Raw genomic sequence first — 27,918 nt, 5'->3', positions numbered from 1 at the left:
CAGGGCCATATGGAGTAGTTGAGGGGTGACAGGCTGAGCCAGCACAAAGCACGTGCTTAACATCCACCCAGGTCTCGTGTGCCCCTCAGACATTTGCTTGGGAAGATTTCTGCTGATGTGAATGATGAGTGAAATTCTCGGTTTTAGCTGGGGTAGCCTTATGCTGCCTGCTTGGCACCCATGCTTAGATAATATCTTAGATAGTGGGTAGGAGGGTGGGTATTGGTTGAAAGGTGAGGGAATGGATCAGATTTTGTGGGTGTTTTTTTATTTTTGTTTTTTAATCTTCCCTTCTTTCCTCGAATAAAAGGCAAGTTAAATGCAAAAACTACACTAACAGGAAGCTGTGTGCACCTGTAGCATCTATCTGTGTTTTTCCTCTTGATATGTAGTTTTAATGTATTTTTTAAGTGTTAAATGTTCACATTCAATGCACAGGATGTGCTGCAAGGTCAAGGCAACGTGCTTGTGAAAAACCTTAATTTTGGGGTGTGCAGACTTCTGCTTGTACCTCAGTTGTTAATAATTCTCTTACTTAAAAAAAAGTGTTCTGCTCTGGTTATAAGACTTATGCTTGATGGCTCCATTATTAAGGCAATGTTACGGGCAGTTACCTGGTGGTCTAGAATTTTGGGAAGTTTGGCTCATGTGTCCCTACAGACAGAAGAACCAAGGCTGGGTCCTCTATTTTGCCAGCTTTTGTCATTCCTTTGGTTTGGGGAGGCATTTGCGGTAGGTTTGCTATTATGTAGATGTACTAGCTGCTCTATGTGCAGCCTGTGGAAGCAGTGGCTGGCTTGAGGGAGTCGCCCGATGGAGAGGATAACATACAGCCTGCTGTTTCTCATCTCTGCTTACCTTGTAGGAGTAGAGCTGAAGAGAATGAGGAAAGTAAATGTCTCATACCTCTTGAGAGCTCTGCCATTTTTTTCTTTTTTTTTAATCAATGATAGAGGCAAAACATGATTCTGAACACAAAATCCCCGATCGGCGTCCATTTAAACACCCATCAGGATTGTCATCTTAGTAGTTAATGACTTTTCATTTCTTATATTTTATGCACATTCTGATGATGACTTTGATCTCAAGCTAGCTGACTGACTTATTAAATGATTTTGCTAGTCCCCTTTCAATAGGGGATTAACCTACCAACATGTTGCCTACAGTGGTAAGCTGCTGCCGTAACTTCTCTTCCTGCTGTAATTGACTTTGCTTCCTCCGTTTTATGTCATATGTTTCAGACGTAGATCAGGGCCTCATGGACCGTCTCAAAGACATCAACAGCACGCTAGTGAGTCAGCTCAGCAGGCTGCAGAACATCCAGAACACGGTGCGGGAGACGGAGAGCCTGGCGGAGCAAGCCCGGGAGCGGGTGGAGGACACCGAGGACCTGATCGGATTAGCTTCCACTATGCTTGAGAAGGCAAAGATGGCAGCTGACAATGTGGTGAGTGTGGTGGGGACGTCTGGCATGATAGCATAGTGCCTTCCCCTCTCCTTTCTGAGAGAGAACCTGTTTTCTGTGCTCCCTGCATATGCTTCTCTGTGCATGTGCATGTGTGTGTGTGCGCGGTCTCTTGTAACAAGTTCCTATGGAAATACCCTTTCTTCCACCCAAGATGGTGGAGGATTAGTTTGAGGAGGATGGATGGTTGGATAGTCTCCCTCCCCTGCCCCCCCTCCTTTTTTTTTTAATCTTAGCCCCTGCTTGAAGAAGCCTACTTAAACTCTAAATAAATAGCAGACCTTTGGTTTTAAGAAGTAACTGGTGGAAACTACATGGGCTTAAGAAAAATTATATGGAGAAGTGAAAAGATTGTTAGACACCTCTAAGCATTTAGATTGTGACAATGAATATTTCAAGTGTTGATGAATAAAAGATGAAAGAGCAGTGTTAAGAAATGTCTTGGTGTGGGGTTTTTTGTTTGTTTCCCTTCCAGTCCATTACACCATCGGAATCAAGTGGTGACCCTAACAACATGACTCTTCTGGCAGAAGAGGCCCGTAAACTGGCTGAACGGTAGGCTACAGCAAGACACGATTTTCACAGCCCACATCAGGTCCCTGTTTTTCCCTGGAAAAGGGAAGTGCAATTTGATTTGCTTGATGTGAAACACATTTCCTTTGGCTGAGTAGTAAAAATTTTGGCATTGTTTCTAATGATGTTTCACTGCTGTAGAGAAGGTGCAGTGGCCTGAGGTATGCAGCTGTAGATCAACAAGGGAGAGGGCAAACACTAGACCTCTGAACTAGAGACATGTAAAACCATAGCAGTGCCTTGCCGATACTGCGAGCACTGCTGGAGTAGTGATGCCCTTGGTTGCAGAGACTGTCTCAAACAGCATCTCTCATAAATATTTTAGCTGCGCAAATCTGGGTGAAGAAAGCAAAAGTAGGAGAAAACAAAATCTTGGAAATGAGACTAGAAATTGCTAGCTGATAATTTTAATGGGATTATTTTTCTTTTGTAATGTTGTCTAGGCACAAACAGGAAGCTGATGATATTGTGCGCATAGCCAAGGCAGCAAATGATACTTCCACAGAAGCATATCAACTGCTGTTGAAGACCCTGGCTGGAGAGAACCAAACTGCAAATGACATCGATGAGCTGAACCAGAAGTGAGTCAGTAATAGAAAACAGGTTTTATTTCCAGGGTTTAGAGTAGAGGAGAGAGTTAGGATGCCTTTTGTAACGTTTATGCTTTGGGTTTTATGAGAATTGTGTTTCAGTGTTTTAGCCTCTCTATTCAGTTAGTATGTTTAATTCTACAAAAAAAAATCGCAGTGGTTTGTTTATTTTTTTGTTTTTTCCTTTTTTAGGTATAATCAAGCAAGAAACATTTCTCGCGATCTAGAGAAACAGGCAAACAAAGTGCTTGCAGAAGCAGAGGAAGCTGGGAACAAGGCCTTGCAGATTTATGCCAATCTCACCAGTCTGCCTACTGTGGATTCCACGGGGCTAGAGGTAATTGAGTGAAGCATGATGCACAGCATGTCCCAAAGATCAGTGATGGCAAGCATTAAAGCAGTGTGATGAGTCACTGACAATATTGTCTGTACTCTGCTAATGTTTCTCTGCTTAAGTATCATCTGTACATCATCTGTACACATAATGCACACTTGTGTACTTCAGCTTTCACCTTCCTACCCACCCCCCAGTCTCTGAAGGAGGAAAAACAAAATCAAATGTTATTTATCAAACATCTTGGCTGGGACTGAAGTGCAAGAATTTCAGTTCCATCTAAAGTCTGCAGATTTGCTCCCACGCCTTCGCTCACAATAGTAGAGTAGGTTTTTCATATGCACAAACATGTTTCCATTCTCCATCCTTTTACTGACCCTGGTGGTATTTGGGGCTCTGAAGGCATCCATGATGCAGGGTTGCAATTCTAGTCATAAGAGAAGAGAACTTATTATAGCTGCTGCCTGTTTTGGACATGAGAAACTACACAGCGGTTTGCCACCTGTTCAGAAATTCTTTAACATTCTTAATGTTCAGAAAATCTGCCTTTGTTTCTGATCTCCACATACAGAATGAAGCAAATAAGATCAAGAAGGAAGCAGAGGAGTTGGATCAGTTAATTGCAAGAAAGCTGAAAGATTATGAGGATTTGAGAGAAGACATGAAAGGAAAGGAGCTGGAAGTAAAGAACCTCTTGGAGAAAGGGAAGACGGAACAGCAGGTCAGTTGTGTTGTGCGCAGGCTTTTGTTACCTGGAAAAAACGAAGGAAAGCAAGTAACTGACCAGATACAGAAGATTCAGTCTCATTCAGTCTTAGTGCTGGTTATTACTTACTTATGAGAATATTGAAAAGTAGGTTCTGGAGAGGAGATGCAAAAAGCTGGTGAAAACAGTGTCATCGAGGCTATAGTACAGAACTGGGGATGTTTGCCAAGTGTGCTGTTTTGTTTGTATTCAGGGCAGTGTTCCTAAGGGAGCCACATTTACATGGTTTCAGGGGAATTATTGCCACCAACTTGAGGATGAACACTTGTTCTGTATTGTATTGGTGTTGCAGGCTGTTTAGGTGATGCATTTTGATATGCCTGGATAGTCATTCCTAAGAGGACAGGAATATGTTGATATATGTCATGTCTTTCTAGACTGCAGATCAGCTCCTGGCTCGAGCTGATGCAGCAAAAGCTCTGGCTGAAGAAGCTGCTCGGAAGGGAAATGGCACATTAGAGGAGGCCAATACCATTCTCAGCAACCTGAAAGGTAAAGGGAAAGCACTTGCAGTGAATCCTTGAATCTGTTTGACAGGTCCCTTTCCAGTAGGGCATTTTGGCTAATGGTTCATGCTATTGCCAATAGTTAAGTGTTAGATGGTGGTTTCTTGTGTGTCTTTTTTGGGAGGTAGGGTGGGGAACAGGGTGTATGTGTGTGTGGTTTTGTGTGGTGTTGGTTGTTTTTAAGGAAAAACAGAAATCCTTTCAGTAACCAGAAATATACTTTTTGTGCAACTTGCATAGTTAGCATTGGAGGACATGTAATAGGGAGAGCTGTAAGCCTTCCTGTTCAGCAACTACTGCTGCTGGTTTTTTGCAGGATGCTGTGCATGATCATTGCCTTTACTGCATGATAAACTTTCTATAGATGCTGATATTAATCCTGCTTTGACAGTTATTAAGATAACAAATTAACAGCACTCCCATATCCTGGTTTGCTTTCCTTCACTCTAATTTCAGGATAGCATAGCCTGGGTAGCTTGGTCAAAGAAGCGTCCCAAGGCTCTTTTGAAGCAAGTGGTGAAATTGTTTTGCCGTCTTTCAGATTTTGATAAACGTGTGAACGATAACAAAACAGCAGCTGAGGAGGCTCTGAAGAAGATTCCTGCCATTACACAGACCATTGCTGAAGCCAACAATAAGACACGCCAGGCAGAGCTGGCTCTTGGCAATGCTGCTGCTGATGCCCGGGAAGCCAAGGCTAAAGCAGATGATGCTGAGAAAATCGCCAGCTCCGTTCAGAAGGTGAGTCGCTTGCAGTTCTGGAATCAGCCCTCCTGAGGTGCTGGCATTTAATTGGGCAAATTCCTCTATTCCTGGTGTGCTCATGTACATTCTTCCTGCTGAGCTGTTGTGAAACCTCCTGTTGCTGAATTGCGTTTGAACTTTATATCCCATCAGGGACTTTATATCCCATCAGGGAATGCAAAATGTGGCATGATAAGAAATTGATGCATTATGATGAAAAGGATTGAAGAATGTTCTGCACCTTCACCACCCTCTTTGGTCCTCTCCCCTGTGTTGACTGTAGAATGCCGCTGCTACCAAAGCTGAAGCTGACAAGACGTTCTCTGATGTGACGGGACTGGCCAGAGAAGTGGATGACATGATGAAGCAACTGCAAGATGCAGAAAAGGAGCTGAAGCGGAAGCAGGATGATGCTGATCAGGATATGATGATGGCAGGCATGGTATGTAATCCTGGCGGCTGACGGCAGTAGTGAGAAGCTGCTGTCTCCCTATCGTCCTGAAGGTGGAATTATTTTTTCCCCTGCTGCCCTCTTGCAAAGACAACGCTGGTTCCAGTTACCCTTCTCTCTCTTCCAGGTTTTAAGTGAGATGGAAAGCATGAGACTAGAAAAGGAGTTCCCGTTAGCATAGGTTCACTGCTGGACTTTGAAAGCCCGTTTTCCTAATATAACACTTTCCTTTTCTCTGAACCAAAACCTGACTGTAGCCGCACTGATTCTGTCCTGATGTTCTCCTGCAAAATCTTGCCCTGTTATCCGGGAATCACATCCCTCCTTAAAGAAGACTGATTATTTGCAAGTTGTCTGTCTTCACCAGAACTGTGACGGAGATCTCGGCACATGAGTGTTATCATAGAGAGGAACCAGGGAAGCATGAGATGTCACTGATTTGACTGATATGTGAAGAGGAGAGGCAAGGCTTTCATAATCCCTACTGCATTTATTGTGCTGTCAATATTTTTTTTTTACCTTTTAGGCCTCACAGGCTGCCCAGGAGGCAGAAGACAATGCAAGAAAAGCAAAGAACTCTGTAAATAGTTTGCTTGCTGTCATTAACGACCTTCTGGATCAACTAGGTAAGACTGCTGCACTCCTGCCCTTAGTTTCTGAATACCCATGCCTTGGAGTATTTTCTTGCTGCTTGACATGAAAGTGACTGCAGCTGGCACAGCATGATTGCTTCCCTGCAGGTGTTTTGCTAGGAATCAGATTGCACATTGCACAGCAAACTTTAAGACGGTTGTTGAGGTTCCGGAGGTATCACCCATTCAGTTGGTCCTGGTTTTTTAATGCAAGGGTGATCCATTGAAGATCTCGGCTCACTTGTCCGTAATTTGGGCTCTGTTGTATAAACACCTGAGAACAGTGTGTCAAAGACTTTTTAATGGACTTCACTGTTTACTTCTGACTTTTCAGGGCAACTGGAGACAGTGGACTTGAACAAACTAAACGAGATTGAGGGTACCCTGAACAGTGCCAAAGATCAGATGAAAGATAGCGACCTGGACCAGAAAGTGTCTTTCCTTGAGAGAGAAGCCAGGAAGCAAGATGATGCCATACAGGCCTACAACAGGGACATTGAGGAAATCCTGAAAGACATTAGCAACCTGGAAGACATCAAGAAGACCTTGCCGTCTGGCTGTTTTAACACCCCGTCCATTGAGAAACCCTAAGGGTGCGCTGGGGGTGGGGGGGGGAGTTCCCCCAGTGACTGGTGGAGCAATTGTTTGGCTATGGAGTGCCTTAACACACATTACCTTCTTCAGATCCCCAACTCTTTGCTGCTCGCAGTCGCTGTTTTCTTTCCAAATCAGGATAAGTTGAGAAGTTTTAAAAGAGAAGCAAATTAAATATCCGTCTTTGGGCATCAAAGGGTTTTTTATATAAATTGTCTTCCTGAGCACTCCGCCTTTGCCCCTTTCTCAGACACAGTTTCCCTTTGATTAGCACAAGGATGAAAGATATTCTGGACTCCTTATACTATGGTTCAGAAATAACCATGTGAGCTGTATACAGCAAGGCAAAACTAACTCTACTTTTTCTCCTCTCTTCTCCCCTCAACTGTAAAATCCTTGGTCCCAGAGCTCTCTGTTTCTGTGAAGGAAGGGGGTTGGCTACCAAAGTATTACTGTAATGGCCAGTATAGTTGCACTCATTCAGATCCCTTTCCCCAACTTCTAACCCTGTGAATTTTTTTTATGTTAACTAGTGGCCAATCAAAAGCATTGGTAGCCTTTTACAAGCTGTTCTAAGCCTCTTTCTGAAATGCTTTCTATAATGATGCATTGCTCTGAGAAAAATGCGGCCTCTGAGAGGAGCTTTTTGGGAAGATGGGATAATAGTGGAGTGATAGGACTTGCCAGCACTACTCTTGGCCTGTGGAGCAGAAGTGTTGTGTCCAGTCTGTAAGCAGCTACCTGTCAGGTAGTCCAGGCTGAGGAGTCTGGAAGTGGATCAGCTGAGTTGCCATCTGTAGATGTTGCTATGGAATTGCCAGAGGATCTGTTTAGGATAGAAATGTCTTATTGACAGATTTTTTTTCTTTTTATTTCTTTTAGCAGCAAAAGTCTTGCTAAGGAAGAAAAGAAAGCTGCCACCCAGAGAGCTCTGACAGCTGGTCTGAACTTCAAGTTGAATGTCTTTGGGTGGGAAAAAGAGGGTTTGAAGATGTAAATGAAGAGGTCTTTCTCCCCATCTTCTTCCTGGAGGAGGATAGTAGCATTTTTATATTTTTCTGGTATTCAGCTTGCCTTTTGTCCATTTTTAACCTGATGGAAAGAGCCAAAGTTAATAGTACCCTCCTTTCTTTTTACCTGCCCATCACTTGGTCATCTTAAAATACTGCAGCACAGAGAGTTCAGGGCTCGCTCTGGTGGCAATTCTGCACTCACAGTACTTCACATAGCTACTACTGCCTCCCCTGTAGAGTTCCTCTCCAGTTAGTGTCTTCCATTCCCAGCTACTTAATCAGTCTTGTTGGGATGGAGTGGTGGGGAAGCTTTCACTCCTCCCTTTAACCCTCATCCGAGAAGGGAGCATCCTCTGCAGTTTCCTCATTAGTTCCAGTCAGACATCCCCATCTCTCTCCTCTTTGAGATCCAATATATATCTATACTTAAACACTATGCAACTTTGTACGTTTGCGTAGCGGGGAAGAAATTATTATCTGACACACACTGGTGCTATTAATTATTTCAAATTTATATTTTTTGTGTGAATGTGATTTTTTTTGTTTGTTTTTTTTATCATGATTATAGAGTGAGGAAGTCTCTTGTGTGTGTGTATGTGTGTGTAAATATACTCAGCCATATTTCCAGAGTGGCACAGCCTGTCCTCCTCTATGTGCTTTCCCCTGTGAGCATCACAACACGTGCAGCATACATTGCTCCTGTCTGTTGTTCCTCTCGAGCCAGGTGTTCCCCCTGCCTGGGCTCCCGCTCCCTTTCCTCCCCCATGTTCCCAGTATCTATATTGTGAGCCCGTCGCTCGTAGGAACCAGTCCTTTGCGTCTCGGCGACGCAAGTGCCGCTACGCTGATGTACTGGGAGCGGGGGGATGGCTGTGGGTTTGCAGCTGGGCTCTGAGGAGCCGTAGCACTATTTAGAGGAGAGACCCAATGTTAAGGTGATCTGAGAGTCGAATTTGGGATCTTCTTAATACCACTGTGCAGGGCATGAGAACTTAGTGGGAGGCCCAATGCGTGCTCAGAAGCAGTGCTGCTGGACAGAGGCGGGGAGCGCTTCCGGCAAACCCTACAGCTCCTCTGCGCCCGTTTCCCTAGAGTTTCTTACAGTTTACCAAGACCCGACTTGGGATTTCCCCCTGCCTGTGAACACGCTTAGTAGCACCCTTGGAGGAGAGTTTACCTGTGCTCACCCACGCCTGTGGGACTTGCACACCAGTATTTCCTGGCTGGCTGCTCTGGTCGCATGGCTGTCTCCTAACCATGTCACCTCTCTGCCAAGGCTGTGGGAAGAGCAGACGCGAAGATGCACGCATGCCCTGGCTGACCTCAGGCCTAAGGTTTCCTGCTTTTTTCCCCCCTTTTTTGTCTTCTTAAGCTGTTTTTAACAGAATTTTATTTTTAAATAAAAAAAAATCTTTATAAGCAATCTCTTAATCACTACTGCATTACAGCCATTATTCATTGTATAAGTCCAGTTATTTCTTTACGTAATGTGATGATGAGACAGCTGCTGATGGAGTGCTGGATGTCACCGAGAACGTGTGACAGTTCCTTCATCACTTTATTCTTGACTGTGGCCCCCTCAGTATGTGCCTTCACTTCAGCTTTTTGCCTTAATCTGTGGTCTTGCTGTCTGGGGCGGTGAACAAAATGCAACACTTGCAGTTTTTATGTATAAAACAGTATTTCTTATTTATAATAAAGTCTGAATATTTGTAACCCCTTACACCTTGGGATTCTTTGGAGTCTTGTTTTCTGTGGAATTGAAACTGATGTGGGTCTGTCGCGGTTGTAACATTTGCCTCTTGTCCGATCAATCCCGTGGGCTCGGATGCCTGTTCTTCTGGAGCTATTTTAGTTGATGCCTTTTAGGAAGAAAATCCAAAGTTAATTATCTCTGTATGTGCCTTGGAAGCGGAGAGAAGAAGCTAACTTTGGCCCCTCTGAGAGCAGCGATAATGGCAAATCGCTCGTTGCCTTGTTTGGGCACCAAGCGCTCGTCCCTGTAGTTGCGACGTTGCCCGTTTCGTCTGATCGTAGGCTTGCTGGTGACTCACTTTTCTGACTGGGGTGGGAGCCCCCTCTGCTCGAGGTAACCCTTCAAAATTGGGACTTCTGTTCCCTGCTGGGGTTTGGGAGGGGGGACCTGTTACGTCCGTGTTGGATGAGAAGGTATAAGCACTCTGCTTCCCACAAAGGACCTTGGAGGTCTCCCTCGTCGGGGCTGGGGCCTTCCTGCACGCAGCTCTGGTATCCACCTGGCCCAAATCCTTCCTTCCCCTCTCTGGAAGAACCTGGGGATGAGTGCGAGAAGTGAGGAGAAAAGTGATTTGCAAATTCATGCAGCTGGCTGCAAACAGTCATAGTAATGATGATTTCTCTCCACGTCCTTCTGTGGCTAATGTTCCAATTAATTTTATGCTGCTGTTTTTTCTAGTGCTTAAGAAATAAGAGAATATGTTGTTACTGCTGATGCTATTGGAGCTGAGCTGTCCTCAAAAGAGCTGGAGGATTGGAGGTGTGTTTCGTTACGTTGTACGGGTAAAAATCTTGTCTCTTTTCAGTTGAACATACTGAAAAGCAACGGGCCCCTGAGGTGAAAAGCCTGCCTATTTCTGAAAGGGGGGGGAAAAGCCCCAAAAACCCTAGATGAAGAAGCTTAATTTTTTTTCTAATAAAACATGCCATGATTCTGGATACTCTGTTCCATTCGTCCCTTCTGCCAGAGCAAGTTTCTCAGTTGAGCAAGTTTTTAATGTCAGGATAGATTGTGATAGCAGACTATGCAGTTTTGAAATCAAACTGATGTCTTAGAGTTGCAGACTGGGTTTCTTTTATTTTTCTCAGCGGAGGAGAACGCACATATCTTGCTAACTTGCATCATAGCTAATCCCTTTTTAATTGTTCTTATTTTTGTTCTATTTTTATTTTTAATTAAAGTTTGTCTAGCTTCAATTGTAAGCGCAGTTCACGTTTAAAAGACTAAACCTCACCAGTGCGGGGCTGTAAAACCACAGTGCAGTAACGCTGCTTCCCAGCTGAGACCTGGGAATGCATTAATGACAATTACAATTGCTTATGCATGTGCTTTATTTAAGGTGGCTTTTTTCTCCTCTTGCTTCCAGTGGCTTTTCTCGCTGTCCAGGTTAAGCCTCCATCGCTTGCGTGTGCTCTCTGGAGAGCCGAGGAGACTCGCAGCGGGACAGGGGCTCCAGAGAGCGGTTGGCAGTAGCAAGGAAGTGAAGTGAGCAGAGAGGCACCAGTTTTTGGCCAGGGCCTTTGCAGCTGAGGTAACCGTGGCTGACCATCCCGGGGTGCTCATCCCAGCACGGGGGAGCTGCTCGAGGAAGGGCGTTTGGGGATTCGTGGGCTGCCTGCAGAGCCTGATGTGCAGAGCACCTGGTCTCCTGGGGCTGGTGAGCTGCGTTCCCTGTGACGTGGGAGCATAAGGTCTCAGCAGGGGTTTATCACCGATGGAAGTGGCTGCCTGAAGGAGACAGACTGGGTATGTTTGGGCGTATCTGAGGACAGAGCAGAGGAGACGTGGCTGTGGTCGCCGAGCTGGCAGTGTCCTCTGCTCCCCCTGTGCAGCTGTGGCATGCTGGATCCATGTGTTTCTAGTTAGCTGTTGGACCGATACCTCGTCCTCAGCATGCCTCTGTCCTGCAAAATGTCAGGAATGCTGCGCAAAAATCTCATCAGTGTCCCGGCAGCCGCCGCGGCAGGATGCAGCGGCAGAGGGAGGAACGCGGCGGAAAGGAAACGCGGTGTTGCCTTACCTCCGCGCGCGGCCTGGCCTGCGTGCACGCACACCTCCTGCTCTCTCCTCGCTGCTGCAGGCAGGGCGCAGGTGAGGCAAGGCCAGACGTGACTGTACTTCCGTGCTCGGCTGCCGCCTCCGCCGCAGCCCCGCCAGACGGGCCGGCCTCGCTTGCTCACCGGAGCCGCCCGGGAAGGGCAGCGCTCCCAGTGCTCCGCCGCAGCCCCAGGCAAGGCAGTCTGGCTTGATCCCGAGCCTGGAGAAAGGCAGCCCTGCGGGCGTTGAGCTTAGCAGGCACGCAGTCACCGTCTCGCTCGTTTAAAGGGCATTTTCCTCCGAGGCTGCCCAGTTCCCTGCCCTGTAATTCCCGGGGAATTTTTTAGCGGAGGGTCACAGGTTGGTTCTTGCAGGCTGCGTGGCTGCTTTCCTGAGGGAAGGGCTACGGGAGGGCGGGAGGACCCGGCTGCGGCAGCTACTAACTTAGCAGCAATATTTTCATGCCGGCTGCTTTCGGGAACAAATGGGAGGCGCTGGGACCTTGCTTGCTACGTTATAAATGCTGCTGGCAGAATCCTTAGTTTTAGCATTACTCTGTGCTCGTTCTTCTGACTGTTTCTGTCCTATGGGAGCAGTGAGGCAGCCCGCTCTGGTGAGCGAGAGCGAGGTCCTGGGGGCCTTGCAAAATCTGTGGCTCAATTACCGCTGTGTCTGATTGCTTTGTTTGGCCTCGGGCAAGGCGAGGGATTTCTGCGCTCCTAAACAAGGTCCAGCATTCAAACGCGCAGACAGCCGGTAGTGTTTTCTGTACCCCTCAGCTGTTCAACCGTGATGTAACCGGATAACAAAAATGAGTGTAAAAGCACCGCAAGTGCTAAAGGACAGTGTCTTGTGAAGGAAGCTCACGTGTCCCTGAGCAGGGAGATTTTAAAGGATGAACTTATAATACTGCTGCATGCTTTATTATAAGATAGATTCTTTATAGGGCAAGTACCTGACTCATCTTGGGATAATGGCTTTATTGGGGAAATATCTCCAAACTGACCTAGTAAAGGCGGTTCTACGTGCTGGCCCTAAACCTGCTTTGAGAAATCTGAAGCAAAGGCAAAGCGGAGACTGAAGTCCATGCTTTATCACTAGGCTATTCTGCAGCATCAGCAGGACAGGATCCCAGTCTTCCACACTCAGGAAGTCCAACATGGCAGGATAAAGTTCTGTTGCCAGACTAGAAGAAAATTCCTTATTTTCTTATTCCTTACATGCGCACACATGCACAAACACGTACTCATAGTGTAACAGTGGCTAGAGGGAAAGCAAGCAAACAAAAATAACTTGAGCCACTTCTCAATAAACACTGAAGGAGAAACAGGGCCACCAACAGAAGTAGCCCAGGGACCAGCATTTTAAGAGGATGCTGCAGTTTAGAAAGCCCCTCAAGGAGAAAGGTTTGGAGAGGCTTAGGGGCCTGCAAGGGGGAAGTTGAGATACGAACACCCACTATGGACCGAGAGAAGGCTTAAATCTGCCTTGTTTACTGCTGGATAGTTCTTGCCCTTATCCTGGCCTCACTTGTCTGTCACAAGCAGCTAAAATGGTTTTCTGTCCTGGTCACATCAACTGAAGGCAGTGCTACACTGCAGCATCTTCAAACATCTCTCAGTTGCCACTGGCAAGCATCAGCTAGATTTAGATTATTTTACGAGTTCAGGCTATCTTTGGAATGCTTAATTCAGCCATGACCGTGTCCACAAGGTTTAAACATTGCAGCCTCTGCTGTGGTCTCCCTGCAGCAGCAGTCCTGGTTTTCGTAGCCCCGTTATGAAGAGCGAGTGTAGGACACCTTCAGAAGGACACCCTTCGTGGTGCAGATTAAAGGGGAAGGGCAGAGCCAGGTTCTCCACTGACGTAATGTTGTTTCATTCACATAATGTCTCATGGACGCCACTGTTTTTCATGCCTCCGTGTACCAGCCATTGCCTACGCTTTACTCTAAAAGGTAAGATTTCAGTTAGCCATATTTTTGAGTCCATTTCTGAACAGTGCTACCACAGCGATGGGTCATGATGGGCAGTATTTGTTCTGTGGGCAGTGGCAGGAATTGGTTTGTTCTGGATCTAGACTGTCTAGAAAGTCTGGGCCTAGTAAAACACATTTTGGATAGTGTCATGCATGCACAAATGCAGCTTTCAGAGGTGACCTTGAGAACGATGGTAGAGAATGACGAGGAAAGACTAAGCAAAGTAAATATGCAGAAATGACTAGAAGGGAGGGATGTGTCTGTGCCTTGTTTGTAGAAGCCAAGTGAGAAGTGGGGTGATACTAGTGAGGCAGGAGGAATAACGTGGAGGAGCTAGAGAAGGGAAGATGTCAGCTCTCGGGAAAACCTTCCTGACAGGGACAGCGGGTCTTCTGAGGAAGAAATCACTGAAGACCTTGGGTTAGTCAGAGAAAGGCTGGGTAAGGTCCTAGAGAAGGAAGGACTGCAATAACAGCACTGCTGACAAGTGGAAGGAGAAAAGTTTCCTGCGTGTCATCAGGTAGGAGGAAAACAGCAGAGGTGTTTGATGTAAATGATATACAGAAGCTTCTGTACAGCAGAGTAGATCAAATGTGTTTTGTTGGAGGAACGAGCAGGCTCATAAGAACTCTGCCAAACCGGTGGGAACACTGTATTTTTTGTCTCACTTGAGGGGGAAAAAAAAATCAAATAAGATAATCTTGGGTGCCAAGAATCAACATGCTATCAGCATGTTAGAGAAGCTGGCTTCCTTGTTGTGAGCTATATTAGGATCCAGCGTGTGCAATTAAAAGGAAAGAATCTGTTTATAAAAGATAGCTGAATCAATCAGCAGAGGGAGGTAGACTTGGCAAAGGGAGTTGCGAAAACGTGGTGAATTCAGGCTGGTTCACCCATGAAATCACCACGGCGCCACTTCCAGCGATGAGCTGTAAAGCTGTGTGAGTCAGCTCAAGGTATAGGACTGTGTGGAGACTGTTGCACCCAACAGCTTGAGAGATTCAGAAGGGGACCTAAATGTTGACTACCCCAGCCAGCCAGGTCGATGAGTCTGTTAATCCTGAAACAAGCAGCACAGCAGCACGGTTCTGTCTGTGGGTTCATTTCAGTCCCGTGTGGACAAAGTCACCTGAAAGGTAACCAGTGTCGGTTTGGGGTAAATTCGTCAGACTTTTTTTATTTCATCTGAAGGTGCTGGAGTTTGTGGGCCACTGGATTTCCCTTTTGACAGCCTGCATCCCCTGACGGTATTCAGGGGAGATGCAGTGAGGTAGCACCTGGGCCCATCCTTGCCTGCGATCAGTCTGTGGCTGCTTTGCAGGTCGCGTGCAAGTGCCAGCATCTCACTAACTAACTCTGCGTGTTTGGTCGTACGCAGGGACAGGAGGACCCATGTCTCCAGGTCTCCCTCTTTGCGTGTGGAAGCGGTCACAGCTCCTCCAAGGCAAAGGTGAGGAGCAAAATGGAACTGCCCTTTTGGTCTCAGGCAACTCTTACACTTCCCTGGAGGCCAAATGCTAATGGACCTGGTGCTCTGAGCCTGGGATCCTAATCCTGGCTCTGTCAGCAAGTCCTTTTCCCTCTCTCTCTGTTCCACATCCTTTTCCTAGCACAGGTACAGTTGTACCGTGTCAGGCCGAGGGCCCGTCCAAACCAATTTTTTCTCTCAATTGCCTTCGGAGAAGTAAAAACAGGCAAATGTGTGCGATACCTCCCTTGATGATTGCAAACCTCCACCCAACTTTGGGGCTTTCCTGAACCTGTTGAGTTTATCATATAAATCCTGTTAGGTGTCTTGCGAGTATGTGTTCAGTCAGTCCTCCAAGGCTTTTTTGCATCCCCAGAGTCCCCCCGGTCTGCGTCCAGCTGCGTACAGATCACCTCTCCTCGCTCGTTCAGTCGGATGGCCCCTATCTCCTGCGTATGAAGAGACCGTGATCAGTCACTCCCTGTCCGCCCTGCTCAGGCCGCTCGTGGTCTCCCCCAGGTAAGGTGTCCGCGTGTCCGGGCAGCGCCGCACCGGCCGCTCCGTACCCTGCCCTTGGAAGAAGTGACATCAGATGGGATCGAGTTCAGCGGCCAGGGCGGGCAGGAGGAAGGCTTTGCGCAGTGGCTTCGTTTAGGTCTTGGGGCAGCCGCTTCACGAGCCAGCACCCGCGGGCTGGTGCCGGGAGGAGCTCCCGGGGTGCCGCGTCTCGTGGCTGGCGGTGCCCCGCTCCGGCGAGCGCGGTTCCCCGCGGCCCGGGAGGGTGCTGGGTGCTGCGGCGGGTGTGTGCGTGCGCCTGTCTGCTCTCCGTGGGCTGGGCTCTCCTTATTCACCAGGTGAGTCAGAGCCAGGCACACGCGCTCTTCCTGTTGGGAGTGACTCAGGTGGAGGAGCTGATAAAACCGCCGGAATAAAGAAAGCGAAGCGGACGGCGAGGCGGTCGCGAGCCCCCCCGCAGGCCTCCCGCTCCCCGGACCGGGCGCTTCGTGCCTTTTGAGCACCTGCACGGGCAGCTCCCGGGGCCCCGCGATGGCTCTGTGCTGGCTCGTGGCTCTGAGCTGCCTCGGTGCGTCTCTTCTCCTGCCTGCAGCCCTCAGCACCAACAGGAGAGAAGGTGAGGCTTTAAAAGCTTAAATGTTTCTGCTTTAGTGTGGAAAACTGATTCTGCAGGCAGCTTCCTTTCGACTCTGCGCTGGTGCAGGAGAGGCTGGGAGACCCCAAGCCTTTTGGGTCCCACAGCACGGTCCCAGGCAGCTCGCTCCCCTCCTGGGTTCGGGATTAAAATGGGACCTTGCAATGCTTCTCCTCAGATTTCCGCTGGAGCTGAATACCTCGTGAGCATTTATGGTCCCATTTTTACTGGCATCTCCTTTAAATAACTTGGTTTATGTGTAATTGCTTGATTGCTCTCTGTTTAAAGCCTCGCTACTTGGGTGGGATTTGGGTGTGAACACGAGAATTGCACTGGGAGAGATTTGTTTAGTTGCACTGCTTACAACCAAAGCGTTTGCTACTTCAGAACAAGAGCTGGCAACAGCCGACATCCAGTTTGTTGTAGCAACATGTATGGGAGCTCATATTCTGTGCAAATCCCTGAGGCTTGCGGACCAGATCGTCCGCGTCTTGCCCTGAGCTCCTGCAGCACTCTGTGCCGTGTACGTGGGAGATGGCGAGTAACTCCTGGTAGACAGGCCAAGAGTGTTTTTTTTTTTATTTGGGAAGATACACACGCCACGCGCGTGTGTGGCCGGCAGGTTGTAAGAGCGCAATACAGTTATGTGTATATATACGTTCAGCTGAGTGATAATTCAGTCTTTGTGTTCCGGTCATATTTGCAGATAGCCTGCAAAAGAGTATATTTGACCAAAATCAGATCTTCGTATGTATTTCATATATGCTGAGCAACTTCAGTTTGGTGTGTAATATTGCTGCTTTGTAGCATGCGGTTGTGTGTGCTGCAAATTGAAATATGCTCACCGTACTAGCTGGGTTTGAGGTAGGTCCTTTACATCGGTTTCCATTTAAGTGCAGTGGAATAAAATAGAAATAAGTAAGTGCTGGATGAGTGTGTTTCTTTAAGCAGATCTGATTTGTTTTACGTGCTAATTGGATAATTATTATAGCACCCTTAATTGTATGGAAGTTTTAACATATTGATGTTGTTCTTTTCTCCCCCTTCCTGGCGACTGCTCCTTTTCTGTAGCCTCTTGAACCTATTTCTGTGATTATATAAAAGTGACAATCAATAACAAATCATACTGATGAACCCACTTCTAATCTGTAGCAAACTTTCTGCACTGGCTATGTGGAAATAGCTAGTCTTTAACATTATTATTCCTCAGTTCTCCAGACTAGGTACATGCTTGCAATTAACACATGTAACCCGCCTTTGCTTGCAGTTGAACCGCTTCAATCAAATTACGTAATAATTTGCTCTCATTTAGTTGCAGAGAAAAGGCTGCTTGCACCACGAGCTGCTCAGAAAGCCTTTTCCTAGTAAATGTGCACGTTTGCTAGTGATCGCGCGTGCGCTTGCTGGCCTGGCCACTGCACACGTGCCCTGGGTGCGTCGAGCTGCGCGGCGTAACGCGGGGGGTTTTGTCGGGGCGCTTGGCTCTGGTGCTGGCGTCTCCTGGTGGGTCTAGGTCTCTTGGCTTAGGGGGTTCTGCAGGGTTTTGAGATGATTTGGGCTGTTGGGGGGCTCCCAGCTTTCCAAACCCTCGTAAGTGGGAAAGAACAGAAAGAAAAGGGGGGTTTGCTTGCCTGAAAAGAAATGGGCTGCTGTAAATGGGGCTGGGGGAGATGTTCCTGAAGCTGAGCAGCACATTTGGATGGGAGCAGTTGGTTTTGAAGGCTAAGCCTTCTAACTGTCCATGCTGAGCTGAAGGTGGCTGTGGTGACAAATATGTGCAAAAACAGGGTCCCAAGAAGCACATGTGTAATGGCCCTGTCTGCAGGGACACGCCGTGGGTATAGAAATGGGAGTCAGAGCCTGCCAAAACCTCCCCTTTCTTCCTCGTTCTGCTCTCGTCCCCTAGATAGCGATGTCTGGATGTAGGAAATGGCTCCTGGAAACAGGAGGAAGGGATGAGCTTTCCAGAAAAGCTTTGAGGCACCAAGGTGAAATCCTTGGCATGTACCGATCAGGGGAAGATCGACCAGACAGCAGAGCTGCTTGGAGGACAGCCAGGTCCTCAGCCAACTGCAGTCCCTGCCACGCGCTCCCAGGGCTGGTGTTGGCTGCACTGTACAAGAAAAAGGAAAGAATAAGACAAAAAAATAGTGGGTTTTGGCTCCCAATGTCAGGGAGAGAAGTTGCAGTGCTGTTGATGGCTAGGGCCAGACGTAGCCCGTTCATCACAGGCGCAAACAAGACGGTCTCTCCCTGCCGAACGAGTGAAGGATACTGCTGGGGCCCCAGGAGACCCCGGCAGACCTTCGCGGAGCAAGAAACCTGTGGAGTCCTGCGACGGGGAAACCCAAGATTTGCAGCAGCAGATGATAAGCAGCCTTTGGGGTCACTGCCCCGACAGCATCGCCCGGTGCATCTTGCAGGAGGGGAGCAGGAGGAGACTGGCTGGAGACTTCCAGAGTGGAGCACAGCTTGCGCTGTCGTGGTGCCTTCGCTGCGTGCAGACCGGTGTTGATTTATTGTTGAAAGAAGGGGTCGTTGCAGACCAGCTTGTGTGCGTAGGGCTACCAAATCCATGCCTCTCAGACCTAGGGCCAGCCTCACTTCCTATTTTTGAGAATTTCAGAAGATAGTAACTGAGGTCAGGAGCTGCTGGTCCCCTTCTCGCTGCCTTTCTGTTGCTAGAGTTTGTATCGGCACAGCAAGCGAATGTTTTTCACGCTTTATTTTGTTGGGTGGAAATCTGGAGAATGATGTCTTGCTGGATGTGAGCCCTGGACCTCCTTCATCCTGACCCAGTGCTGAAGGATTCCAGCTGCAAAGTTTCCCTCTGGAGTCTGTTCACAACAGCTGGAGAACTGAATTCCCCAAGGTAGGGCCTCAGGGTACCTGCCTGGAGAAAGGATCCTTTCCTCAGTCAGCCCTCCTCTCCCTGCAGCTCCTGAGTGCTCCATCTCATTAGTAACTCTAGCACTTAACCCTGTGCAAAGATTAAGCTGATTTAGCTCTCAGGTTTCCAGAGAAGACCAGCAAGAGGAGCAGCCTGTATAGGTGAGGCTGTAGCACTAATCTGCAATAGCATCTTAAATGGCTACATATTAGCGAGACCTGAATCCATGCCAAGGCTGGAGAGTTGGCTCTTAACATGCTTCAGCCTTAAAGCAACACCTGAAGAAAGACTTTTGTTCCCTGGGAGGGTTATAATCATGCCTGTAACTTAGTAACCCAGTAAAACCCTCCAGATTATGCGGAGCCGTCAGATGATGTGTGGGTGGAATTAGAGAGCTTTAATGGGGGGGTTGAGGGGACGTCACACTTTAAAGGCAAGTTGAAATACCTTGAGAAAGTTCTGTGCTGCTGCTTTGGGGCGATGGTTTTTATTCTCTCTGTACTTTAGTCAGTAGTGCTGTTCACTGAGGTTCTAGGCTTTTGTTTTGTTTTATTTTTTTCCTCTTTTTTTCATAAGAGGAGGATTTCTGCACCTGCAGACCTCTGCTTTCCAGCAGGCTGGGATGGAAGAACAACTTCTGCAGTTGGATCAGTCTCCTGGTAGCAAGGCTGCAAGGAAATATGTTTGCTGGAGCTGGAAAATCTCCATCCCTGTTTACTGGCATATGAGGTCATCTTTTTTTCTTGGCTGTTGCTTGCTAAATGTGTCTGGTATGTGTATATTAATGGGTGTGTGAGGGTATCTGTCTGTGCACACGTGTGAGCACAGGGCGTTGCATATTTCAGGAGTGAGAGCAGAAGGCTTCGCGTGGTCCCAGGGCTCGCAAATGGAGAGGACAGGGAGCTTGTTTCCCAGAGCGAAGCTGTGCCCCAGCAGTGCTGGGAAGGAGGAGTCTTCTCACACACAAGTATAAATCGCCGTCCACATCCATGCTGCAGATTTCTGCTTGCTCATGAGTGTCATCCACCTCCCCCCGCTGTTGGAGAGGACCTCAGCCAGGGGCTGGGCAGCTCAGACCTGTCCTTGGGGCCCGAGGAGGCTGACGGTGAGCGGTTTCTCTGAGATAGAGGCTCACGTATGCTAGAAGCTGGTTTGAGATGGTCCTTTCCAAACAGCTTCAGAGTGTTTTGTTCTTCAGCAAGCTCTGCTCCCTCCTAAAGCTGAAGATCCTGCTTTTCCCCTCAGCTTGTTTCTTCCTTCTGCCTGTTTTTCCGAACTGTTCTCTTGGCCACATCGGCTCTCTCCAGTGAAGCCAAAGAACCAGGAGTCTTGTCTGAAAACAAAGCTTTCTGTTCTTGAACAGCGTAGCCCTGCAAACTGAGGGCTTGGCAAGTAGATGAGAGTTGCTAGGGTGGCTTTGAGAGAAGACCTGGGCACTGCAGCAGAGAGAAGGGCTAGAGCAGCATCTCTGACGAGATCCTTGCCCCTCCGCTCTCCAGAGGTCTGGTCCATCCTGGCCTTCATGGGATGCAAAGTACCCGTGTGTGCTGGCAGCAAGCACATGACTGATGTTGCAGATGTAGCCTTTCTTCTAGGGGGAGAATTATCTGTTAAATACTAGCACAACTTTTTTACCTACCTATTAATCGGTATACGCAGGGAGAGCTCTGTTGGTCGCAGGTCACTCCTCATCCCCCTGAGCTCCTAGCTCAACTGGGTGGAAGGCTGCAGCGTAGACCTGGATGGAAACACCTGGTGAATGTTATTGAGGTTTTGCTTCTTAGTTCACTCTGGTCATAGACGGTGGTGAAAGCTTTAGAGCTGGCAAGCAACCAGGAGCAGTCCGGAGAGAATTCGGCTGTGCTCAGAGGCTGCCGGTAGAGCCGTACAGCCTGGAGGGCTCCAGGTCCTGGTGTCTAGGAGGGTACGAGTTACTCTGGGCGGTTGCCGTGTAGCAGCATGCAAAGGGGTTGGGCAGCCTGTGTGTCCCAGCCAAGTTTTGGGGAGATGGTAATTTAAAAAAAGTGCCTAACTTCCTAAGGTCTGGAGTCATACTGTGGGAGTGTCTTGGGGCAAGGAGACAGTCAGGAGCAGTGTGATACAAAGTATAAAATCACGTAAGAAATCAGGTAGGGCTGCAGATCTCTGTTTCACCCCTTCTTTAAGGGAGCTCGTGACTGATCAGGCGAGGGGAGCTGCTCTGCACGGTAATAGGGTGTTTGTCCTCTGCCTCCCGTGGAAGGGATTTCTGTATCTGAACTAGGAGGAGATTTCTTACGGGCTTTAGTCTGCACAACTGCTGAGGAGCTACGTTTGCAGCGTTACGTTAGCGTATAAAGCGTTTCCTGACTATTGCCTTGCTGGTGCTCGGGATGAGGATCGCTGTGACGCTCCGGAGGTGTGTGAGTACCAGTGAGCGGGGCACGGAGCAGTGGGCATCTCCCCCTTTTCCCTAAGGCCAACGGTGACGTTCCCAGCGCCTTTCTCAGACCAAGGCTTCACCCCCTCTGCTTGTTCCAAGACCTCACTGTGTTTAAAGGCCTCTGGAGCAGAAAGCTGGGAGAGCGGCTTCCCAGCCCCGGCTGTCCCGTGCTATCTCCCCCTTTTCCCTAAGGCCAACGGTGACGTTCCCAGCGCCTTTCTCAGACCAAGGCTTCACCCCCTCTGCTTGTTCCAAGACCTCACTGTGTTTAAAGGCCTCTGGAGCGGAAAGCTGGGAGAGCGGCTTCCCAGCCCCGGCTGTCCCGTGCTCCGGAGCGGGTTGGCTCAGTGTTTGTCTTTCTCGAGATGTGTAAATAACAAAATCAGACGTCGTTGCAGAGCGTGTGGAAGTAACGTGCAGAGCGTGTATGGAGACACAGTGTCCGGGTGTTGTGTGTGTGCCTACAAGTCCGTGGGTGCAGCCGGCGTGTCGCCGGTTCAGGAAGGGCAGGGGCCCTCCGGGGAGCAAACGCGTGCGGAGACAAGTGCGAGGGCGCAAGGGAGGGCTGCGAGGCGGCGGCCGGGGTGAACCTGCAGTCTGCAAAGGGGTGGTGGAACTGCAGGAATCGCAGAGAAGATTGTTCTCGCTGACATCCGGGAGCTTCTCCGGGGTGCAGGTGCTTAGGGCCCTGGCGCAGCCCCCTCTGCCCGGTCCTAAGGGAGGGCTCGCGTCTCGTGAAGGTGCCGCAGGTGGTCTCCGCGCGGCTCGGCTTCTCGGCAGGCTCGTCCCTGGTGGGTCACGCTCAGCGGAGGGGCACGCAGGGCTGACTTTGGGGGGGGCCAGCCTCCGCCCGCCTTTCTCGTCGCCTGCCGGCAGGGCCCACGGCAGCGACTGAGCTCCAGGCCATTCAACCGCCGGGCCCGGCGGAGAGGGTGGGATCAGCGCGGGCAGCCGCCTCGTCCGCGGGGATGTTTCCCGGGGCCGGAAGGCAAAGCGTCGTGCCCGGACCTGAGGCACCGCCCGGCAGCCGGCCTGCACCTGCCCGCCGCGCCGTTCCCCGCCGAGGGCTCCCCGGGTCCCTGCGGCCCTCGTCGGACAGCAGAGGCGCTCGGGGGGCAAAGCCGGCCGAGCTCGCCGAGGGCGGCTGGGAAGGGGCGGCGATTTCTGAGCGTGCCGCTCGCGGCCCGGATCGCAGGGTGGGATGCGCCCCTCCTGCTGCTTTTCCTCCTCGCTCTCCAGCCCTGCCGATACGCGCGCGGCCGGTCCTCAGCACCGTCCGGCTCCCGCGGGAGCATCCCCGGCTCGCAGGGCTGGGCAGCCCGTCCAGCCTGACGGCCCTGCTGTGTTTCCCGGCTCCACGCGGCGTTTCGAGCCCTCCAGCAGGTTGTTGTGCTCCACGTGGCGGCTTCCCTGGTACCTGGTTCCTCTTCTGTCTGCTCCCTTGTTTCAGTCTCGTCTTTGAAGTACAGAACAGACTTAAAGCATGCTCAAGACCCGTGTTTACCCTGCCCTTCTCTCTCATGTTTGTCCTGGAAACAACTGGGAGCAAAGTGCTCGGAGTAACCGTCTGGTGCATTTTGGCCAAGCTCTAGCCTCGGCGTTGGGCTTGGAAAAAATCTCTCTGGGACGGTCTCGGCGCCGCGCTCAGCAACACGTGTGCTCGACGGAGCCAGCGCAGCCGACTGCCCGGCAAGCGCGGAGGTGCCCTGGGACCGGGAGGGGAAGGGCGTGAATTCGGGTATGGGACGAGGCTCGTTACAGCGGAGCGAGAAGGGAGGTTTGCGTTGCCCGTGCTTGTTCCCTGGATAGCTGCAGGGCTTCGGCTTCTCGAGCAGGTACCTTTCTGTCTAAACGTCGCCTGTGTTCAACCAGGGCTGTCGTCGGCCGTCCTCCCGGTGTGCGACTGCAACGGGATGTCCAGGCGGTGCGTCTTCGACTGGCACCTTCTGAGGGAGACGGGCAACGGGTACCGCTGCCTCAGCTGCCTGGGCAACACGGAGGGCGCCCGCTGCGAGAGGTGCAAGGAGGGGCACTTCCGCCGGCGGCGGGAGGACTGCTGCCTGCCCTGCCGCTGCCACCCGCAAGGTACCGGGCCCTGGGGAGGGCGAGCGGTTGGGGCGGGGGCGGGGGCGAAAAATACGCCCGCGCCGGGGCTCCCGCTTCATCCTGGTGCCTCTGAGCAAAGGGGCCGCGGGCCGTGCCGCTCGCACCGGCAGCTGTGGCGCGTGGTCCCCGGGTGCGCCTGGCACCGCCGCTCTGCCCGTGCCCTTGGAGGGAGCCCAGGTTTGCGGGGTGCCCTGGTGCCACCCCTCCGTCGCTGCTCGTCGGAGGCAGGGCACGCAGCTGGGATTCGAGAGAGGACGGGGGGCCTGGGAAAGCTGTGCTGGGGGAGCCTGGCCTGCCCGTGCCGGCTGCGGTGGTCTGTCACCCCCAGTCGTGCACAGCATCGTGTGCGGAGGCCAGCTCAGCCCAAGAGGGATTATTTGCAGAGGCCCTGAATTGTGTTGCTGCCATAACCATAGGCGTTTGTCACCGCCCTTGTCACACCGGGTGTTTCCTGAAGAGCTCGGTGCCCGGACGAGGCTTCGGGCGCAGTTTAGGGACCAGCGTGGCATTCGATGGGTCTCTCTGGCGGTGTGGGCTAGAAGTACTGCGTTTTGCCATTCCTGCTTCTTTTCAAGGGGCAGCGGATTATTTTTAGGCAGCACCACGCTAAAGAGGCCAAGCCTGGAACTGAATTACGGCAGTCGAGCAATCCCTGTCCGGCTTGTATTTGCGTTGGCCGCTTTGGTTTGTGCTAGTATGATGTACCGCGGGTCCTGGTGCCTGCCGCCGTCGCGTCCCAGCTGCCGCGTGTGCTGAAGCCAGCCGCCCTTGGAGCTGCTCAGAGCTTGAGGGCCACGCGGGCGCGGAGGTGACTTCTAGCAGGGTCCGCTGCACCTCGGCGCTCTGCCCTCTCTGTCTCTGCTGGGCCACGATCCTCAGCGTTTCAGACCTCAGAGCAGCTGCAGACTGTGACCAGGGTTTCCAACCCACCGTTGCCTGTGCCCCTGCCCTGTGCCGCCTGCCCTCCCGGGACGGACCCTGCTCGCTCTGCCCAAGGCCTGACGCAGCGCGTTGTCCTGATCAGGGCTGACGTGAGCTGAGAGCCGCCCTGCAGGGAACTGCTAGTCTCTCCCCGCTTGTATCCTTGTCGCAGCGGGCCGTAGCCAAACCCTGATGAAGGGGGCTGAGGCTTTCACCCAGCTTCGTGAGTCAGGTCCGTGGCTTCCCTGCCGCGGTGCTTGGCGGGTCCGCAAAGGCCGGGAAAGGGTAATTCCTGAGTTCAGTGTCGTGCCTCGGGGCCCGAGGCAATGCAAAGTGCTGCTGCGCTTTGGGATAGACAAAAAAGCTTCAGCCTCCCCAGCGCTGCTGGCTGCTTCTTACTCTGCTGCCATTTCAGGAGGAAATAACAACCGGAGCGTGCGCAACAGCCTGCAGCGGTAAGAGACAGGATTCGTAGCTTTGAGGTGTTCTCCGTGGCTCTTGCGGTGAGACATGGCTGCCGCAGAGAGAGCTGCTTCGCGTTCGTCAGGTCGCAGCTGGCTGTGCGAGTAGATAGCTTGCAAGTCCTGCGCTGCGATGCTGCACATATTCAAGTCTGTCACCGCGGCGAGCAGATCGCCGGAGCCACCTGCGAACACAAAAAAACGTGCGGCAAGAGGTGCAGAGCAGTAGTCCTTGGAGGGAGGACGTCACTTTGAACGTCCCCCATGCTCAGGTGCAGAAGGGACAGGGACAGTGCCCTCGGCTTCGGCATCCTCCCCGCTTGGTGCCTGTGTCTGCGCGGTGGTAGGTCGGGGAGAAGGAGCCTGCCGGGTCGGGAGAAGGGTACAACGCTGGCGTCACGTGGGAAAACGCTGTTTAATGCCACGGCCCTCAGCCACGTAACATTTGCGTCCTCGTAGCTGCACTGGAATCAAGTCGCGCAGTGTGCACCAGCAGTGGATCTGGCAACGAAAAGACAACTCCCCGCTTGCTCTACGTTCCCCGGGGTCTGCCTCGTCCCCTGGCGTGACCCCGGCCCTACAGCGGGGAAGAGGGTCCCTGCCCTGGGCACGCAGTCGATCCCTGCTCGCGTTGATCACCTCGAGGTCTCCGGCGGCTGCTGGGAGGCCGAGTGCATTTTAGCAGGGAGACCTGGCGTCCCGGCACCGCGCCGTGACCGTGGGGCGGAGGGGGGAGGACGGGGAGCTGCGGCGGAGCAGCAGTTGGAACGGGCGCGTTTGCTGTCCGAGCAGGGCGCCGCTCGGCACGCTGACCCTTCCCGGGTGACAACCGCCCAGAGCCGCCTCGTTCCACGTACGTCAGCCCCAAAGCGAGTAGAGCAGCTGTGGGAAAAGCAGCTTTGAATTTTCCATCGATCGCCCAGAGGGCCGTGGCGGAGCGCTGGGATCGCCCCGGCGGAGGGTAGCCAGGATGGGGCCGCTTGCAACCTTCCTTGCCTGTCCCCGTAGGTGCCCTGAGCCCGCGGTGCGACAGCGACGGCCGGTGCAGCTGCAAACCCGGAGTGATGGGCAAGAAGTGCGACCAGTGCCAGCCGGGCTTCCACTCCCTCTCCGAGGCCGGGTGCCGGGGGAACGGGCAGTAAGTGCTGGCGACCGCCCGCGTCGTCCTGCTGGAGCGCGGAAAGCTCGTTCTCTGGGCTGATCTCCAGAGCTCTCCCAGTGCCTGTAAAGAGCAGTGCTGGCTGCTGCTAGCCCGCGTAGAGGCAGCTGATTTTCCAGCTTCGCTTGTCAAATCCGCTGATAACCGTGAGCTGAACTGCATTGCCGTTCTGGGAGTGATCAGGCCGAGGCAGAAGCTGGACCTCCTTTCCAGCCTGCAGAGCTCCCTGCCACCGCATGTCATCAAAATAAGGGCTGAACAGCGCTCCAGAGTGGTTGTTCTGTTCTCTGGATAACACAAACAGGCAGCAGACGGGCTAGCCCCGTAAAATAAAACCTGGCTGCACGTGCATGCCTGCACAGCATTACTGTCGCTCGTGAGTACCGTCCTGGTGCAAACACGTGCGTATAGAAATTGTGTTCTTGGATGCAGGGATTAATTAAGAAGAGTCCGTACCAGAACATCTATCTTTGTTTAAATGGAGCTGCTTTTATCTTTAAAACTGTTTTTAGCTCAGCCTCCCGAGAGTCATGTCCTCTTTCTCCTCGCTTCCTCCCACCCTAGCTTTTTCAGACCCCGCCATCCCCCTGCTCCTGGGTGCCCCTTGCCCTCCCCACCCCCGGCTGGGGAACCCACGGTGCTGCTGGGTGAAAGGCACAGGGTGGCTGCAGGCGAGGGGCGGGGGCGAAGGGCATCTTCCAGAAGCTGTGCTGTTGTGCCTTGTCTTCTCCTGAGCCCTCTGCCTCTTCCCCAGGGCACGACTGGCTTTGGAGCACAGCCAAGGCTGAAGGAGCTCAGCAGAGCTTCCTTGCGCCCTTGTAGGTGGGTCTTCCTAAAGAGATGCACTGTGATGGCTGCAGTCTAGTGCTCCGGGGTGTCCTGGGGCCGTAGCATCAGGCGTTGGGCGCCATCTCGACCTGGCTCCCATACTGCTGCAAGCGTGTTACTAAAGGAGACGTCCCAGATGATTTTCCCCCCTGTAGCGGGGGACTGGTAGCCGGCCAGTTCTCCCGTGCCCTGTACCGTCAGTGCGTGAGGTGCGTTGAGCTCCCAGGCCGAACTGGAAGTCACCTGGGGCTTCCTGCTGTCCCTGTTGCAGGAGTCTGCAATGCGAGTGTGACCCAGCTGGCAGCACCGGCGATTGCGTCTCGGGTCGCTGCGTCTGCAAGGCAAGCGTGACCGGGGAGCGATGTGACAGGTGGGAGTCTGATTACTCCGTGGTTTGTGCTCCGTCTCCCTGGCAGCAACTTCTAGTTGGCCCCAAAGCGTTTCTCTTGGCCTGTTAGCCCATTCGGTTCCCCGGGGGCCCCGGCTGCGTCTCCCCGGCGTCTGAAGTGCAGTGCGCCAGACTCTGCTTTCGAGGGCTGCCAGCAACCCCGAGGCTTTCCACCATTCCCGCCTCAGCCCTGTCTTTCCCTTCGGCGGCTGCCGGCTCGGGCCCCAGGGAGCCTCCTCATGCCTGGCAGTGACCTGCTGCCACACAGGCCATGGGGCTTGGCTGCACGGGGAGGAGACTGAGAAACATCCCCCTAGCTTGCTACTAACGTGCGGGAAGGGTCCCCAGGGCTTGTTTCTGCAATTTCACCCTGGCACCCCACGTACACCCAGCAGAAAGCCACCGTTAGTCGATTCTGGGAGCGGAGCTGCGTGGCACGAAGCAGGCCGGCTCTCCTAGAGCGCAGCCGGAGGGCCCAGCACCCTCTGCGGCACCCGCGCCTTTCACGGGTGGTCGCTGGGAGGCGAAAGGCCCCTCACCGCAGCTCAGGGCCTGCCTTGCTACCCCAGTCCGGTAGTAAGCGGAAATGCGGTGACACCGTGCCCACAGCCGTCCTTGGGTTTGCTGCGTTGCACGTAGGTTTGTGTGGCGCTGAGCGTTGGCAGAAGAGGACAAAGCAGACACTA

At 51.7% G+C, this 27,918-nt stretch overlaps 2 protein-coding genes and 1 long non-coding RNA gene across 5 annotated transcripts in view; 2 read left to right on the top strand and 1 right to left on the bottom strand.

Moving 5' to 3' along the window:
- Positions 1-9,391, top strand: part of LAMC1 (laminin subunit gamma 1) — an 80,372-nt gene extending 70,981 nt beyond the window's left edge. The window contains exons 19-29 of one of the 2 annotated variants that reach the window (XM_026101100.2): positions 1,242-1,447; positions 1,941-2,020; positions 2,482-2,619; positions 2,821-2,965; positions 3,534-3,683; positions 4,106-4,220; positions 4,776-4,975; positions 5,262-5,420; positions 5,956-6,055; positions 6,396-6,654; positions 7,538-9,391. In XM_026101100.2, the coding sequence (XP_025956885.2) occupies positions 1,242-1,447; positions 1,941-2,020; positions 2,482-2,619; positions 2,821-2,965; positions 3,534-3,683; positions 4,106-4,220; positions 4,776-4,975; positions 5,262-5,420; positions 5,956-6,055; positions 6,396-6,652 (1,550 nt within the window). In that variant the 3' untranslated portion in view covers positions 6,653-6,654; positions 7,538-9,391. Of the gene's footprint in view, positions 1-1,241; positions 1,448-1,940; positions 2,021-2,481; positions 2,620-2,820; positions 2,966-3,533; positions 3,684-4,105; positions 4,221-4,775; positions 4,976-5,261; positions 5,421-5,955; positions 6,056-6,395 lie in introns of both variants that reach the window. The other variant, XM_026101099.2, reaches the window with a different exon arrangement.
- LOC135328995 (uncharacterized) lies at positions 7,853-11,862 on the bottom strand. Its single transcript, XR_010390114.1, has 2 exons — positions 11,445-11,862; positions 7,853-11,328 (listed from the first exon to the last, which is right to left on the bottom strand). It is a non-coding gene; the product is annotated as an uncharacterized LOC135328995 (long non-coding RNA).
- The window catches only part of LAMC2 (laminin subunit gamma 2), a 32,165-nt gene continuing 15,570 nt past the window's right edge, over positions 11,324-27,918 (top strand). Inside the window, exons 1-7 of one of the 2 annotated variants that reach the window (XM_026101102.2) lie at positions 11,324-11,515; positions 14,818-14,889; positions 15,284-15,426; positions 15,762-16,039; positions 23,242-23,454; positions 25,866-25,995; positions 27,116-27,214. In XM_026101102.2, the coding sequence (XP_025956887.2) occupies positions 15,955-16,039; positions 23,242-23,454; positions 25,866-25,995; positions 27,116-27,214 (527 nt within the window). In that variant the 5' untranslated portion in view covers positions 11,324-11,515; positions 14,818-14,889; positions 15,284-15,426; positions 15,762-15,954. Of the gene's footprint in view, positions 11,516-14,817; positions 14,890-15,283; positions 15,427-15,761; positions 16,040-21,107; positions 21,346-23,241; positions 23,455-25,865; positions 25,996-27,115; positions 27,215-27,918 lie in introns of those variants that run through there. The other variant, XM_064515585.1, reaches the window with a different exon arrangement.

The sequence above is a fragment of the Dromaius novaehollandiae genome, chromosome 8 (assembly GCF_036370855.1).
Source record: "Dromaius novaehollandiae isolate bDroNov1 chromosome 8, bDroNov1.hap1, whole genome shotgun sequence".
Classification (NCBI taxonomy): domain Eukaryota; kingdom Metazoa; phylum Chordata; class Aves; order Casuariiformes; family Dromaiidae; genus Dromaius; species Dromaius novaehollandiae.
The sequence above is the reverse complement of the archived record's forward strand: the minus strand, read 5'-3'. Positions and strand labels throughout refer to the sequence as shown.